The sequence below is a fragment of the Stenella coeruleoalba genome (assembly GCF_951394435.1).
Source record: "Stenella coeruleoalba genome assembly, chromosome: 10".
Classification (NCBI taxonomy): Eukaryota; Metazoa; Chordata; class Mammalia; order Artiodactyla; family Delphinidae; genus Stenella; species Stenella coeruleoalba.
The window spans coordinates 67,815,890-67,834,370 of NC_137156.1; the positions used below are offsets into that span (position 1 = coordinate 67,815,890).

General features: G+C 38.4%; 1 protein-coding gene across 10 annotated transcripts in view; it reads left to right on the plus strand.

Annotated features, from left to right (window-relative positions):
* Window positions 1-18,481, plus strand: part of DOCK3 (dedicator of cytokinesis 3) — a 408,834-nt gene that overhangs the window by 194,848 nt on the left and 195,505 nt on the right. For 7 of the 10 annotated variants that reach the window (XR_013830244.1, XM_079934759.1, XM_079934762.1 and 4 more), the window contains one exon: window positions 9,008-9,156. The exons of 1 other annotated variant lie outside the window; for it this stretch is intronic. Coding sequence is in view for 8 of the 9 variants with exons in the window: in XM_079934759.1 (XP_079790885.1) it covers window positions 9,008-9,156 (149 nt within the window). In the remaining variant the exon portion in view is untranslated. 2 more of the 10 variants (XM_079934764.1, XM_079934763.1) reach the window with 2 other exon arrangements.

Sequence of the window (18,481 nt, forward strand, 5' to 3'; positions counted from 1 at the left end):
CATTCATACTTAAGAATGATGCAGTAAAAATTTGACAGAAAGCTCTGTGAATGGGGCTAGTTTTTACCGACTGGCGGATATTACTGTACAGTGATCAGAAGAGAGCCTGGCTTCTCATGGGAGAAGGAGAGCAACTGTCAGTATTTCTGGGTCTTTTCCCCTGGCTGAATTTTCCCAGTGAGGAATCCTTCATTCTCCTTCCTAGGAAGGCAAAAGTCTGGCTATCAACACTTCGGGAGCTCAGTGTGGGAAGGGCACCAAGGGCATCATTTATTACATAGTCTTTGACTTAATTTCCCTGTTTTAACATCATCAGCTCTGTTTGGTGCCCTGCAGTAGTTTAGACTCTGTTTTAACCTCTGTAGAGAGTAAAACTATCATGTGGAAAAAGCCTGGCAGAATAGAGTAGGAGTGATTATCTGAAGGTCTTAAAGCCTTTTAAAAGACTTTTAACCAGTTCTCCTGTTTCCATTTCCCAAGCTCATGCACCAGATCTACCGCACTGGCACATGCACATATACATCTTCAGAGGTTCTTGGTACCTCCAGAGCCTGAGTCTTTCTGCACATAATGGGCTTCATTCTTATAGATTTCCTTCCTCTCCCCACCCCTCCGATCTCGGAGAGATAGCAGTGAGTGGTCCTGAAGAGAGATCTTAGTTCCCTGCCCAGGAATTGAACCTGGGTAGCCTGGATGAAAACCAGGAATCCTAGCCATCAGATCACCAGGGGCTAGAGGCTAGAAGCAAAGTGGCCCTGGCTCTTACCACGTTTGAAAAATGAATTTCTCAAGTAGGCAAAAACTGTAAAAAAAAAGGTACAAAGTTTATCATCAGAGACACAGCATAACATGTGGGAGAGCACACAGACAGGCAGTTTGTTTATTTAAGGCAGAAGCAAGGCAGAAATACACACCCGGAGAAAAAGTGTATGGGCTTCCTCTCTAATGAGGAGGAGTGCAGTAAAGAGGTGATTTAAATCACTTATATAGGACAGTTCTTCTGAGTCTTTGTTTACCTTTGGTCAGTTATCTTGTTTCTTTCTTCACACCTGACTGGTCCTAGAACCCTCCCCAACATGCGTGCACAACTTTTTGCTAAGATGGAGTCCACCGCAGAGGTCTGTGGGGGTATGTCCACACTTATTATGGGGTGGCACTCCCTCCCTTTTTGACCCCCAAGGAGCCTTCCTGCGCATTTGCAGACACGGAAGTTTTCCTTGACCTCAGGAGTGGTCATCTTATCTCTTTACTTCAGCAAGCTCAGCTCTTGCCACTAACTTTGTCCTTGGAGTGTCTAGGGAAAACAAAGCTTCAGTTTTACTCCACTTGACAAACACCAGCTGTTCAGCCCAGGGTGAACGGGTGTGTATTTCTACCTACTGCTAAGCCACCGGGCTTAGTTTTCAGTCTTTTATTTTGGCCCAGTTATCTACTTTCCAGCTTTCAACTTTAACATTTGGAGGAGGGGGTAATTGGGGCTGGTTTCTTATTGGTCTCTGTATCTAAAAAGAGGTATCTAGGGGAGACAGATTAAATGCTGCCTTTAAGTAGAGCTTTGTTCATTCTTGTGTAGAAGGGCTCTGAGCCTGAGAATGCCTCAGCTGTCCACAGCCCACTGTTAGGTAAGTTCACTGTGTTCAGAATCGTGAATGGGTGCCCTTGACATCAGCAACTGGAGCTTCCATTTTTCATATCACTGATATTTTACTTACCTTTCAGTTAGCTTTGATCCCTTCTTAGCAAGATCCTTATCTGCTCTAGGGAAAGAATATGATAGGCTTACTTAAACTAAGACTTTTAAGTCTTAACTCTCCTGTAAATATTTGTGTTGTAAAAGAGGATTGAAGCTATAAGTGGTATTATTTTGGTTATCAACAAGCCTGTGAGGGAAGATGTGTTTGGGTTGAGACTGGAGTGAGGAAGACATGTAGGCCTGTGAGAGGTGGAGGAGTAAATATGTATGTCAAGCAAAGAGAGTATATAGACACACCTCCATATTAGTGAGGAGTATTAAAAGAATTTCCACATTACTTATTTGCATTCTTATTTCTTGAAAATATATGCTTGAAGATCTGTGTGAAATAGGTTGGATTTACATCTCTTGTTTCACAGAAATTTCTCTTTTGAAAATCAGTTTCAAGCCTTGGCCAACTAAGTTGTTGAACAACCTAAAATGAAAGTTTAAATTCTTGGGCTTAAAGATATTTTTGGCAGAAAGTTCATTAAAATTGCAAGCACTGTAGTTTAGATATTTTTTGTATTATACTGGGATGAGTGCTAGAGCTTTGGTATATAATATAAATATTTCAAATAGGGTTAGTTTACTTCACAGTAAGACACTTGATTATTAATAGCAATTAAAGAAAGAAATACTGGAGAAGTTTGAATATATCTGGGTTCTTAATGGTTAATCTTTTAGCGAGAAATAAAAGGAGTAAATAAAAGAATGTTCAAAAGTAAAATGTAAAATGGAGAGAGATCTGGGAATCATCCCTTAACAACTTAAACTTGAGATGCAATGTTTAATTTCCATTAAATTGATTTTGACCCAAAGTTTTTAGTACTATGGCTCTCTTTGATGAGAGCCGTACTTTTGATGTAATTTTCTTTAAATTAGATTTTATAATCTTATATTAGCATATGTTAAACAATCTTTATGCATATATAGTTTTAAAATAAAGTTAGCATGTTTATGATGGATATTCTACAACTTTACTCATTTACTGACCCAGAGGCATCATTGCAGCACAATCTTTCTTGCAACACTGAGTTACAAGCAGTTTAGTAAAAATAATTTTTAAATCTGGCGTATTTCTGCAGAGCTCCGGAATTCTTTCACAATGATAAGGCAAATTCTACCTGGCTTGTACTGGCAAAGTAATTTAATTATTCTAAATGTATCATTTCTACTGATTCTTTGGTATACTTTCCAAATTCTGTGACCATTCTTGACAAATATTAGAGCTTTTGGAGAGGCTAAATGTGTTGCTAAGATTTCTTTTTCCTCGTCTTTAAAAAAATTTTTTTTAAATCTTTTTATTTTTTTTTAAATTTCTGACAGCGTTGGGTCTTTGGTGCATGCGGGCTTTCTCTAGTTGCGGCGGGCGGGGGCTACTCTTCGTTGCTGTGTGCGGGCTCCTCATTGTGGTGGCTTCTCTTGTTGCGGTGGACGGGCTCTAGGCGCATGGGCTTCAGTAGTTGTGGCGCACGGGCTTAGTTGCTCCACGGCATGTGGGATCTTTCTGGACCAGGGCTTGAACCCGTGTTCCCTGCATTAGCAGGCGGATTCCTAAAGCACTGTGCCACCAGGGAAGCCCAAACTTTTTCATTATTGTATTTGTTATGGTGATCTGTGATCAGTAATCTTTGTTACTACTGTTACTCACTGAAGGCTCAGATGATGGTTAGCATTTTTTTAGCAATAAAATATTTTTCATTGAGGTATATACATTGTTTCTTTAGACATAATGCTATTGCACATTTAATAGACTACAGAATAGTGTAAAGATAACTTTTATATGCACTGGGAAACCAAAAAATTTGTGCAGCTCTCTTTATTGCAGTATTCACTTTATTGTGGTCATCTGGAACCAAACCCGCAATATCTCTTAGGTATCCCTCATATACTGTTATTTTGATCGACTAAGGAGTAGGTTTCTCGGTAGAAAAGGATTTTTCAGCCTGAGTGGGGTATTTAGCTGTCCTGTGGCATCAAGTGCTCTTAGGTAAATTGTGTGCTCTGGAGCCAGTCTCCGATATTGTTCAGGTTGAATGGCGTGTGTTCTCTTCTGCTAACAAACCAAAGAGTACCATGTGGTGTCAGAGCAGTGCTGGTGGAGCCTCTAGGGCTAGGACCTCTGGTCAAAGAGGCCATTAGGTTGGTCTGGAAAAAAAAATTAGCACCACATTGATTATAATAGTAGTGCTGCTTTCTGATGGTATCCATTTCATTCTTAGTGCAGGATTAGTATTCCCAGCTTTATATAATTAGGAACAGTAACTGATTTTCTATTGGAAAAAAATACTGTACAGTTGTTCTGGTTATCTACATAACAAACTACCCCAAAGCTTTGTGGCTTAAAACAACTGTTTAGGGCTTCCCTGGTGGCGCAGTGGTTGAGAGTCCGCCTGCCGATGCAGGGGACACGGGTTCGAGCCCTGGTTGGGGAAGATCCCACATGCCATGGAGAGGCTGGGCCTGTGAGCCATGGCCATTGAGCCTGTGCATCCGGAGCCTGTGCTCCGCAACGGGAGAGGCCACAGTGGTGAGAGGCCCGCATACCGCAAAAAAAACCCACAAAAAAACCCACTGTTTATTATATTTCATTCTTCTCTGGATAGAGTGAGCTCAGCTGGGCAGTTCCACATAGGGTTTCTCATTCTGTTGCAGTCAGATATTGGCAGAAGCTGTAGTCTTCTGACAGTGTGGCTTGGCTAGGTGTGGCATCTAACATGCATCACTCACACAGCTGGGACTGCTTAATGGAGTGTCTCCTTGTGGCCTCTCCACATAGCTTGGGCTTTTCACCACAAGGCGGCTGGATTCTGAGAGGGAACCTCCCAAGAGCATGTATTCTAAGAGACAGGAAGCAGAAGCTGCCAGACTAGTTAAGGGCTATGTCTAGAACTAGCTCAGCTCACTACTGTAATGTTTGATTGGTCAGAGCAGTCTCAGGGCCTGCCCAGGTTTAAGGCTGTAAAGAAGTAGGTTCCAGGGAAGTCCCTGGTGGTCCAGTGGTTAGGACTCTTAAGCTTTCACTTTGGTGGCCTGGGTTCAGTCCCTGGTTGGGGAATTAAGATCCCCCTAGCTACAAGGCAGGGCAAAAAAAAAAAGGAAAGAAAGAAAGAAATAGGTTCCAGTTCATACCAGGGGAGTGTCAGATTCACATTTTTGCAGAAGAGCATTTGGGATGGGAGATATTGTTGTCATGTTTGGAAAATACAATCTGTTAGAAACTCTTGACTAAAAAAAGTAAATAACCATATAATGCCTTGAAAGAGTATATTAGCATATTCTTGCATTGCTATTGTATGTGTGTGTGCATGTTATTACATAGATATTGTATGTATGTGAGTATATGTTATGTGTGTGCATGTATATATGCATACACACATGTATACACATACATATATATGTGATATTTCAGTATCAATATACTTCATTATATGTAGCTTTAAAAAAGACACAAAACTGCACTTTTAATTAGTGTTCACAAATCTCAAAACCATCTAACAGTTGAACTATCTTTCCCCTGATTTGTGTTACCACTCTCCATGAGACTTTTTAATGTCTTTTCCTCTGTTTTCAAACCTCTAACACCCTCTTCCACTCTGCTCACTCTCAGCTGATGACTTTGCTTTTTATTTCCTTGACAATAAAGCAGCCAGAGGAAAAATTTAGTTCTATCACCAAGTCTCCCAACTATCTGTGTCATTACTCAGTTCTTTGCCCTTCCTCTCTGTGACAATAGAGTATCCTGGTTAAGCGAAACCTTACCCCCCCCCCCCCACCTTTTAACCTGGGACCCATCTCTTCTTGACTACTTAAGGATTTAACACCTGCATCATCAAATTTTCCCTTCTACTAGATTATTCTCTTCTGTATACAAATAGCCTAAAATTGTGTTTCATTAAAAAAAAAAAACCCTCCCTCCATAGCACAACCCTGTTTTGCTACATTTCTCTGCTTCCAGTTACTGAAAGTTCTACAAAAGAGTTGTCTATGCTCTGTCTCCATTCCCTCCTTTCCCACTACTCTTGAACTCACTCCACCCATTCCATCAGTGCTCAGTGATGGCCACCACAGTGCCAAATCCAGTGGCCAGTTCTCAGTCTATATTTTATTTAACCTCTCAGTGCATTTAACAAAGTTCTCCTTAAACCCTGTTTTCAATACTCTCTTGCTTTTCCTCTCACTTCACTGCTTACTTCTCAATTTCCTTTGCTAGATTCTCCTCACTTTCCTGACCTCTAAATGTTGAAACTCGGTGTCAAACTTAGCATGTCCTAATTGAACCTTGTTTCCCTCTTCCAGACATGCTTCTCAGGTTAGGAAAAAGAATGATCCTTGATTCCATTCATATTTCACATCTAATCTATCAGCAGATCTTGACAGCTCTAACTACAAAACATGTCAAAATTCCAAACTCTGAAATGTTTACCTTTACCATTCTTACCTTTGTCCAGTCAACCATCATCATGTGGATTGTTGCAATAAATACTTTCCTAACTGGAACCCCCACTGTCCTCTTTGCCTTTTCATGATTTATTTTCAACAGAGCACTCAGAGTAATGCTTTCAAGACTTATGTCATATCACATCACTCTTCTATTCCAAATCTTCTCCAGTGGCTTCTCATCTTGCTGGGAGTAAAAGCTAAAGACCTTAACATAATTTACAAAGGCCCTGCCTAATCTGGTCTGTGTTGCCTCTCTGCATCATCACCACTTTCCCCCTTGTTCACTTTGCTCCAGGTGCGCTGACTTCTTTACTCTCTGTGAATATGCCAAGTTCACTTCCACATTGAGGCATTTGCTCTTGCTGTTTCTCATGCCTATAAAATTTCCCCAGTTTTCCTAAATGCTGTCACTTTATTTCATTCAGGTTTCTACTTAAAGTTCGGCTCACAAGGAAGCCTTTCCCTGACCATTCTACCTGAAGCAGTAACTTCTCCTACTCCCCAGCCAATGCACCGTTGGCCACCCACTGTCCCTATCCTGCTTTAATTTTTCTTCTTAGAATTTTCACCACCATTATGTATCTGTGTATGGTCTATCTCTGCTCTCTAGAATGAAAGCACCATGAGAGTAGGGACTTTTTTTTTTTTTGCGGTACGCGGGCCTCTCACTGTTGTGGCCTCTCCTATTGCGGAGCACAGGCTCCAGACGTGCACGTTCAGCAGCCATGGCTCACGGGCCTAGCCGCTCCGCGGCATGTGGGATCCTCCCGGACCGGGGCACGAGCGCATGTCCCCTGCATCGGCAGGCGGACTCTCAACCACTGTGCCACCAGGGAAGCCCAAGAGAGTAGGGACTTTTGATCACAACGAAGTAATAGCACTCAGCAGGTGCTCCATAAGCATTTGTTAATTGAATGAATAAATCAATGCTTGTATATGTATGTAGTGGATTGTTGTGTATGGCTTGATGGGAAAATAATAATCATAACTTTCTATTTTAAACTTAGACAGGTGGCCCTGATTTATCATAAAGAAATGCATGTGCTGGAAACAAACACCACATTGCCTTTATTGCTTATCTCAAGATCTCAATTTTGCAGATGTAATTTGCTTAGGCTTTGTTGCATTTGAGCTGGCAAGAATTTGAGTTCTGCCCATCTGCCAGCATTGTGTACCATCAAGGTGCTTAAGTTTTCTTCATATGTTCATTGAGTGAAGAAAGAACAGCTTGATGTAGTTAGAGTGCATGATTTCTAATGTCTTCTAGTTAAAAATAATTTCTCTTGGGCTTCCCTGGTGGCGCAGTGGTTGAGAGTCCGCCTGCCGTTGCAGGGGACACGGGTTCGTGCCCCAATCCGGGAGGATCCCACATGCCGCGGAGCGGCTGGGCCCGTGAGCCATGGCCAATGAGCCTGCACGACCGGAGCCTGTGCTCCGCAGCGGGAAAGGCCACAACAGTGAGAGGCCCGCGTACCGCCAAATATTATAATAATAATTTCTCTTTAAGATGGACCTTTAAAAATCTAATGCTCCAGTGCTCCATTAGATGATTTCTAAGTAGTATGATGTTCCAAACATTTTAATCATAAGCTCAGAGCCACTTAAAAACATAAGCTGATTCTACTGATTTGTAATTTACTTCATAATTATAATTTTATTTACAGTCACTTGAATCCAGCTTATTTTGACAAGTGTCTTTATAGGGGAAATCCAGATAGAGATTTTACTAACACTATAGTAAAGATTGATCTGTCTTTAAAAGCATTCTTTATAGATTAGTTACATTCCAAGAATTTTAATTATCATATAAAATTGTGCTTCTCTATAATAAAAACAGAAACCGAAAGATTCCAAAATCAAGATTTCACTTGTGAGCAAATAGAACTTTAGTTCTTAAACCTATATTCTTTAGTAAAGATGCTTATTTTTGTTAAGCATCTACTGTCATGGCATTTACATTTTTTACTTGTTAAAACCACTGTGATGTCCATAATTAAGTTCATTAAGCTGTTTCCATTTAACTCTTATAAAGGTGACGCTTTTTTTTGTTTTTTTTTAACATCTTTATTGGAGTATAATTGCTTTACAATGGTGTGTTAGTTTCTGCTTTTTAACAAAGTGAATCAGTTATACATATACATATGTTCCCATATCTCTTCCCTCTTGCGTCTCCCTCCCTCCCACCCTCCCTATCCCACCCCTCTAGGTGGTCACAAACCACCAAGCTGTGACGCTTTTCACTGAACTGAAAAGAGTAGAACTCTATGACACTAGGGACACATACTGTTTTCAAAAGCTAATTAAAGCTAGATGAGGCCTGGAAACCTGGAATGAATCTCACTCCAGAGACTGTAGCTTTATGTTGAAACAGTTCTTTAAAATAGGGCAAGTGATTCTCTCTCTGCCTACCCCAACTTGAGTATCCTTCCTGGAGAAACCAGGGATGTTGCTGGATGGTTGAAATCTTTGTCATACATAGTAGCTTCTGTCAGAGAAAACCACTCTAGGCTCCTGTGTTTCTTTTGGTTCTGATTAAGTTTAGTAACTTACTGGAAAATTAATAGTTCAGGATAGAGTAGAGATAGACAGATGGTACTTTGCATAAGCCAGATCAATTATGTTGTTAGATGTCACTTTGTAGAGATTTTTAGACAGTAGGAACTAAGGACTTTGGTTTAAGATTCTTAAATAAGCCTCTCTTTACATTGCCTGTTTTTAGAGGTTCAGAGAAATGAGCACTTTTCATAGTTTAACTATTTCTCTTTTTTTTTTTCATTCCCTTTCCATATCCCTTTTTTATTTCACCCAACACCAAAAATGCCCTTTCAGAAACATAAAGTAGATCTTTTCTACAAGCTACGCCATGTGATGAATGAACTTATTGACCTTCGAAGGCAGCTCCTGTCTGGTCACCTGACTCAGGATCAGGTGCGGGAGGTTAAGCGGCACATCACCGTGCGCCTGGACTGGGGCAATGAGTAAGTATGAATGTCATTTGGGCATCTCTCAGTTTCATTTATGATAACTTAGTCCTCATAGAGTTGTACCTGATCAAAGCTTATCTTTAGGGATTAAAGACGTTGTATTCTCCACTAAGCTTTGATCATTTTTACAATGAGTAGCCGTTTCTTTCAGTTTATAGCAAAGGACGTTCACTGGTTCTACTCATTGAAACTCTCTCAGCCTCTATTTTCACTTCCAGAAAATTAAATAATTGGACTACATTAACCTCTGGGGTTTCTTCCATCTCAAATTCCTTGATTCTAAACCTCAGTAATCAGAATACTCTTTTTTTTTTTTTTTTTTTTTTTTCCGGTACGCGGGCCTCTCACTGTTGTGGCCTCTCCCGCTGCGGAGCACAGGCTCCGGACGCGCAGGCTAAGCGGCCATGGCTCACGGGCCCAGCCGCTCCGCGGCATGTGGGATCTTCCCGGACCGGGGCACGAACCCATGTCCCCTGCATCGGCAGGCGGACTCTCAACCACTGCGCCACCAGGGAAGCCCCAGAATACTCTTTAGTTTCATCTCTTAGTACCTTTGAATTTGGTGTCCTTTACATTTTATAGCCATATAATGAATCCGAATAAGTATATACTACAAATGGGAACTGTCTACATCTGTCATCAGAATATTCTTAACTAATTCATCATTCAGAAATAGTCCTGTATTTATGCAGTGGGTATGACTATTTACTATTGCCATACAAGTAAAATTATAAGACTTTGGCATGGGAAGCTGGAGTAGATAGTACTCAGATTTTATTTCTTCCTAGATTTAATAATTGATATGATTCTCAAATGCTTTTGCCTCATTCTCTTAAAATCGGGTCCATTGAACTTTGAAGTGACGAGGTTGCTTCCTATTTAAGATATACGTTTACCTTAAGTATATTTTAGAACAAGTCTTTAGCTCCTCTCCGCCTCAAGACATCATTGAAATGACAAAAAATAAAAAGAGTGGGAGGAGTGCAGCAATAAATGGGATATGTGAACCCATTTCCAGAAGCTGAAAAGTAGATGGAGGATTAGTAACAGAAGAAGCCTGTAATGTATGGAGGAAACTTTAGCTAATGAAGGAGTTGGTCTGCCTTGCAGCTGCTAGAATCATGGGAGAAAGGGAGTGTGCCCTGGAGCTTAACAAAAGGAAGTGCTTAAAAGTATGTAAAGTAATAATTCACTACTTTTGCTACCATGAGTAGCAAACCTGGCAGCCAGGTGTTTCCCTTTCAGATAGACAAATACAAAGACCAATTGCCTAGGTGGAAACTGGGCAACAAAAGTTTGAACTGGGACTTTATTGCAAAGCCCTCCATATTGAGGCATTTAAGGGTTTCAAAGTGTAATGTACAAATCCCTTCCACTTACCAGAAAGAGAAGCTTGCCAGCCACCCACCCATGTACAAAAAACTCTTCACATTTCTAGTGCCTTTTAAATTTGAATGGACAATCAAGTATTACCAAGTATTTGAAGAAATCCTTTCACAGGGAAGAGAGGGAGACCAGGATAAACAAAATACCTGGCCCTAGAGAGAGTGAAGATTAGTAAAGAACTTTAAAAATCTCTGAGTATCCTCCAAGAGAATCAAGAAGATTCATTATGCATTATAAAATGCTACGAAAAAGGAATGGAGAGTAGGATTTCAAAAAAGAATTTAGGCGGAGAACAGGAAGATAATTTTATGTCATCTCTAGGAAAATAAAACAAAAAGATGGGAAATGGTTGAGAAAAAAACAACAGTACAGAGATTCAATCTAGGGGATCCAACATCAGACATTATATTTCCAGGAAAAGAACAAAGGCAATAAAGAGGAAATTCTAAAAAAATGATAGAAGAGAATTTCCTAGAGCCAAAGAGCAGGTGACTTAAGATTGGAAGAGTCCATCAAATACCTAGTATAATGAATGGAGAAGAAAAACCAAAACCTACAGTGAGGCACACTAAGATAGTTCAATATTTGGGGCTGAAGAGAAGATCCTAAAAGGTTATCAGACAGAAAAACAGGTCTTCTTACGAAAGAATAAGATTCACACCAGCCTCAAAAGTTTTATCAGTAACACTGGATGCTAGAATATAATGAAGTAGTATCTTCAAATTTCTGTTGGGAAATGATTTGCCACCCAGAATTTTATAAACAACCAAACTATATAATCAAGTGTAAGGGCCAAATAAAGCCCTTTTAAAGTACTCAAGGATGCAGAAGTTAACCTGTCATGGCTCCTTTCTTAATAAGAGACTTGAGAATGTGTTCTTCCAGAAATAGAAGAGTAAATCAGGAAAGAGGAAACATGGGATCTAATAAACAGTGAATCCAACCCAGAGTGGTACTGTTCAGTAGAAAAGAAAAAAGAACAACTCTACATTAGTTATTTGTGACACCATCCTATCCTTGTTTGTTTCATTAAATTACAACCTCTCTTGACTGTTAATAGCATTGCTTGGCACACACCACAGACTCCTTGTATGATATAACATGAATTCAGATGTACGATAGATCAGGCAGTGTTCTTTAAATCTAACTTTGGGCAGTAAAAATCTTAGCAAAATGTAGTATGTTAACTTACAGTATAGCTACTGATCCTGTCTCCTCAGCTCCAAACAGTACTATATGGTATCATTGTACTTATTTTAAAAAATCAATAATGGTAGTAATTTGCAAACATAGCATCACTATGTGCCAAGCAAATTGTTACTTTTGAACTGATGACACTAATAGTTGCATAAATCATTATGTTGCAGTTTAACTGCACTATACATACCAGTAAATGAACAAGAGAAATATTTTATCAATACCTCTTTATGATAAAAGTTAGAAAACAGACCAATCAGATTTTGCAGTCAAATCTGAAAACTTAAAGATGATAGCTTGGAAAAAAGTTCAAATTATATTTGAAAAAGGCAAAGAACATTATAAATACCTGTCAGTAAAGTACAGAGCTGTTCCACCTACATTAATAACTTTTTCTCAACAAAGTGTGTATGTGCTTGTGTGTGTGTAGGGAGAGTATTTATATGTTCATTTTGATAAACAATATAAACCAGAAACATAGTTCCATTCCCCGCCCCACCCCACTTTTTTCTCTTCTCCCTCCTTTCTCGAAACCCTGATCCTTCTCTCCTGGTGCTTCTGTATCTTCTTTCCTCCTTTCTCCCTTCCCTTCCACTTCTTTCTTTCCCCATTTCTTCTTCTTTCCATTTTCCCCTTTACTCCCAGTGGAAAATACAGTCACTTAAAAACTTAAATGAGAACTTTTTAGGTCTACTATTACTAAAGGAAAAAGACATATTGCCTCCCAAACCAATAGGACAATTATCTCTGGTTCTCACTCGAAGTAACCCTTTTAAAAATGTTCCTTCTTAATTTGAAAGAAGGGATGGTGTACTGCAAAAGTAAAGTCATTTCGTACCAATAGGTTAGATATAGGAGACTGCTCCATGCAACAGCTGAGCACTGATAACCGTATCCATTCTTCCCATTGTATGCCCTCATAATTCCACTCTTCTTGTTCCATGACACTTTTATAAATGCCATAAAATATTGATAAGCTTAGCATATGCTGGCATGTTTTGGGTGCACAATCAATATTTTCTGAATGTATTTTTACGTTGTAATTGATGTAATTAAATATTAATCCTATGTAATTTTAAACTTTATGCCTTTTTCTTTAGACTCTTAGACTTTATAGCTCTGCCTTTTCAAAACCTATTTCAGACACTGTTAATAACAGCTATTAATAGTTTATTGAGTACATCTACCTGTATCACTGTGGCAAGTGCATGATCTAACTTATCTGCACTGTTATAATGAAATGCGATTATGCTCTTCCAAGACAAGAGCTCTGTTTTACCTAATGAGGAAACTCATAAAAAGGCTCAGAAGAACTTTTTCCAATGTTGCATAGTGAGTGGTAGAACTGGTGTTTGTACCCAGAACTGATGCCAAAGCACATATAGTTTATGTAGGACCTTACTATCTTTATGATCATTTTTAAGTGTGAGTCTTAAAACCAGGAAAATTATTGTCAGTATCTGTAGTCTGTGGGTTATTTGATCTTTGTTCTGTTATCTATACCACATGTCTCATAATATATATATCTGCTTTAACACTGAGTTAGAACTTTCAAGGATAAAAACTAAACTGGTACTATACTCTTGTATTTAGAGTTTAAGCTAAATGCAGAGCCCTCCACATCTACGTAACAACTATTTTAATTTTTTTCCCTGAGATTAGGAATTTTTATTTATTTGGCTGAAAATTTGAGGATTCTGACATTAAATTTACGTGGCTTATACTTGTTGGCCTCTTTGCCTATGTGCACGCTCATTCCATATGTGAAAATTATTAAAATTGTATTAGGTAGAAATCAGCATTTATAATATTGTGTTCTAAAATACAGGAAGGGCATAAAACAAGGTTGTATTCAAATTAACTAGCCATTATCTCTACTCAAGTCTCCTATTCAAAGATTAAGTCAGTTAATTACATCCTCTCCAAGGGAAATTTAAAATAATTTGTCTAGCAATGTAACTTTAATGTGTTAATTTAACATTTTTGACACCTTCCATAAAGATACAGAGAAAAGTTTCTTCTCAGTCTCTGCTATCATCACTACAGTAAATATAGCATAGATGAGTTAAAAGTTGTGTCAACCCAGGACTGACACAGCCTAATTGATCTTTGCCATAGAAAAATACCTAAGTAAGAAATACTTTACTCTTAGAATAATTTATAGGATTTTTGTATTTCTTCTTTAGGTAGAAAGTACAATTTGATTAAAATGTAAACATTTTATAAGCTTTTGTTGAATTAGAATAATGTTTCTATAGATTTCAAGTATCAAATGAAAAAATTGGTATCTTTTTATTGTGAAGTCTCATCATTTAAGACAAATCACCAATAAATGCATACTTTCTAGTTATTCTTTCTCTCCCTCTCTATCAAATTATTCCCTTCCCTCGCTTCTCTTTTGTACCTTCTCGCAGGTTTTCAAAGATCCTAACCTACCCATGTCCCTTTCTTCCTGCTTAGTTTATGTTCCTTACCAAGGGAATTGCTCTTGGAGGAAGCAACACAAGCAGTAGTTTGAGTTATACTATGCAGAGAATACTGCCACCACCACCACCCCTGCCCCCAACCCCAGCGAGTTTCCTGTGAGTAAATTTTTAGCTAGGACTCAGAAAAGTTTATGGTTCAGTACTTTCTCTTTAAGGACATAGTGATATTTTCCAGCTTCAGGACATCTGAAATTAGTAGAAGCTTCCAATGCCTTCTTAGAGTTCTTCTGGTATAAGGTGTTGTACCCATCCATCAGTTTCTTGCCATACTTAAGAAGTCTGAGATAACTATGTTTAAACTATGCATGTGTCAAAATTCTTCTCTCAAGTTACCATGTTCAAATGATTAACTTACACACACACACTCATTCTTTGTGCATCTGTTTTGCTCATCAGCATACCCTGCACTTAGCACAGTGCCTGCACTTGATAGGCACTACATGAATGTATCTAAGTAACAAGGTGGGTTTTTCTTGTGCCTGTTGGCTACTCATTCATCAGTCTATGTTTGTTTCCTTCTGGATTGATGTATTGACACAAAATTATTCCTCCAACTATTATGACCAAATTGATTACAATCACTTATAGCCATTAGTATTTAACTTCATGGTTATTAGTAGAAAGGTGGCAGGTATAGTGGAAATATCATGGGTTCAGAGTAAGACAGACCTAGCTTGAGACAAGCTCAACTGTACTCCCTTAATAGGCTACTTAGTAACCTCTCTGGGCTTCAGTTTCCTCAGTTATAAAATGGGTCTAATACTGTGTACTTCCCATAGTGCTTAGAGGGGATATACATAAAATGCCTATTCCAAGTAAATGTTCAGTAAAAGGTAGCTATTATTAGTTATATCTTCTATTTTATTACTATATAAATATACCATGATCTCATTAGTATAGTTATATCTATATGCTCTCATAGTATAAGTATCAGAAAAGGGCACTGCCCACAGAAAATCTTAGTATCTCTAGCCTTTTTCAACTAATTCTGGGGGAGAACTAGATCTTAAATGCCTTAAAACATCTATCATATATAATTAATTAACTTCAAGTTATTTTCTATGTTCTGTGGTTCAGATGAGGAAACCCAGAAGAAAAAGATACAATAGAAAATAGAACAGAATATGGAACATTCAAAAGACATGTAAAATTCAAAGAATTTGATAGAGAGAGAGATTCACGGTCTTTAGAGTGGTGCACCTAAAAGAATGCAGGAACAGAAATATGTCTTTTATTCACTGCTGTGTCCCTAAGTTCATCATGAGCCTAGCATAGAGTAGGTGCTAATATTTATTGAATTATTGGAATGAATGAATGAGTGATTAGTGACAAGTGGTGAGAGAAGACTATTTTTGTGAAGACTATTCACCTAAGCAGTTGGTAAGACCATTTTAAAAACTCAGCTCTATACTACATCTGTATGTAGATGTATATGTAGTTGTATGCCTCCTGCTTGTTTAGGAGTCTTTTTTCAGACACAATTCTCTTTAATCACAATCCTTGTACTTTAAGTCATATTTTAGCTAACGATGTAACACATAATGATAACAGCAGAAGCAGTTCACAATGCCTGGCAGTGTACTGAGTGCTTTACATGGATTAATCCTTACAATAGCCTGTGACAGTAGAGAAGACAGTATTCTTGGTGGGAGAGCCAAGATACAAACTAGGCAATCTGACATCAGAGCCCATGCTCCTAACTACTCTGATGCGCTGCCTTCCTTTGCTGTGACGATAAAGAGACTAAGTTGACCATTCCCTGCACTTACTGTTCACTGTTCTTAGAATATGCCATAGGAAGAAATAGCCAGGAGCCTCTCTTACAGAGTGAAATTTTAGTGAACATGTGTTGTTTCTCACTGTGCAGCACCTCTGCCTTCTTCCAATGAGGACAGTCCTTCAATTTAGCTTTTGGAAACTACTCTTCATCCATTGAAGATGATCTTAGTAGAAGGAAATCAGTCTTCGGTTTTATTAGATCACCTGTTAATCATTTTCTTATTTCCTAAGGTAACGAAATCAAGAAACTAAAAGGTACTGTGTTTTAACAACTTCTAGGAGAGGGAAAACACTTTGCTCTTGGGAGAATTAGCATGAGGAATATGAACATTTGCTTGACTCAAAACTGCTCTATTTCCTATATCCAGTACCATTGGTGGTACATGATAGATCCTCAGAGAGTGTCTTTGGGGTGAGTGGATGGGTATGTGGTTAATTGAATGGACAAGCAAGCTAAGGGTGGCATAGTGCCAAGGTAGAGTTTGCGTAGATGCCATTCTCCAGACAAGCCACATCCTTGCGTGTAGTGCATTACTACAGAGCATATACTCTCAACCCTGGCCTTACTGACTTAGATCCATCTGGATTTTTTCTTAAGCTGTTGTACTGAAAACATCTATTTTGATTGGATTATTTGTACAGTCTTCTTTTTGTTAATTAATTGTAATATTTAGACTACCTCATATATTTTGTGACCATCAGTGGTTAAAGAATATGTTTGAAATTTTATCTCTTCATTTTTGTATTTAAAGAATTTTCAACAGCATGACTACAGAAAATTTGTAAAATATCTTAAATTGATAAATTGTTTAATTTCACTTTCCTTGTACAAATACTAATACCATTTTTGTGATCTTTCCACTGTTTTTCCACATACATGTAAAAGTATTCTAAATATTTGAGATCAAAACTGCAAAATTATCTTTCAGATGTAAATTGCTTTTTAAGATGAGAGAGGTGGAAAGGATGTGCTTCAGCTATATCTTGCTCTCCATGATACTACTGCCTTTACATGCTATAAGTATTAGAAGCCAGAGGCCTGAAATTATTTCAGGGAAATTAAGAATAATTAGTAAGAGGTGATTGAATGGAGTACTTCTTTGATGTATGAAGACAGGAAATAAAATCTCTTATAGATTTAAGTGCATTAACATCAGTAATCAGATTTGATGTCATGGTTTTACCATTAAACTGTGAACTATTATAGGTAAGGACAACAGTGTTTTACTGATCTTCTCATCAAGCAAAACTACGAGGGTTTTTTTTTTTCTGTATTTAATACCAAAAAATTATTTCCTCTTTAAAAATGCATATTTCTCTATTATAGAATAATACAAGTTATAGTAATAGGTAATAGAAAAATATGGGTTTTTATCCTTTAATAGAAAAATAGGTTTCTCCATTTTTTTTGCCTGCTAAAAAGTACACATCTAAATTTTAATTCTTAATCATAGTAATCATATTAGTCTGTGTGATTAGCGTGTTTGCTTATAGCTTCTTCATGTAGGTTTGATTCCCCATTTTTATTTTATCAGTCTTATTACCATTTAACCTCTTCATATCTTTTCCTATAAAATAGGGTTAAATTGTAAGTAAAATAATTCTGCATTTTGGATGTATATGTGGCTTATTTTTTTTAATCTTTGCGGTACGCAGCCCTCTCACTGTTGTGGCCTCTCCCGTTGCGGAGCATAGGCTCCGGACGCGCAGGCTCAGCAGCCATGGCTCACGGGCCCAGCCACTCCGCAGCATGTGGGATCTGCCCAGACCGGGGCACGAACCCGTGTCCCCTGCATCAGCAGGCGGACTCTCAACCACTGCGCAACCAGGGAAGCCCTACGTGGCTTATTTTAAATAAGTGGGAATTTTATTCACAGAAAGAGCCTAGAGAATTAGTTTTGCTAGCATAGTCTAAATGTAGTTCATAATCTAGGTGAAGAAAACAATATATACACTTCTCCTTCCACTATCTATGGCATACTTTTTGCCAGGTGCAATAGTTCTTAACACTCGCTTTAGAGTAGGGTGGTCACAGAGCAGCTCTGAAACCCTGATGAGAGTTATAGGCCCTCTCCTCAGAGAAAATGCATATATGAACACATGCACATACTTTTATATGTAGTTACAGGGGTCCACAACTCCTAATTCCACTGACTCCAGAGTCAGAGCTGTTGTTCTAGAGAGTGAGAAAGGGCGTAACATGTATTGAATATAAATTATGTACCATATTTGAACCCAAGAGTTCTGCCTGTCCAGAGTTATTTCCACTGTCTCATACTGCCTCCCAATCAACTATTAATCATTATCACTTATTCCTTCATCCCCAAGTTATACCAGATCTTCTAAGTATTGTTTTCTTTATTAATCGTGCTCCCTGGTTAAACTTCCATCTAAAGTGTCTTAAGGTATTGGCTAATGTGTGGTGAGGTCTTTACTATAACCCAGTGTCAGTATTAATTAAATTGAAAATG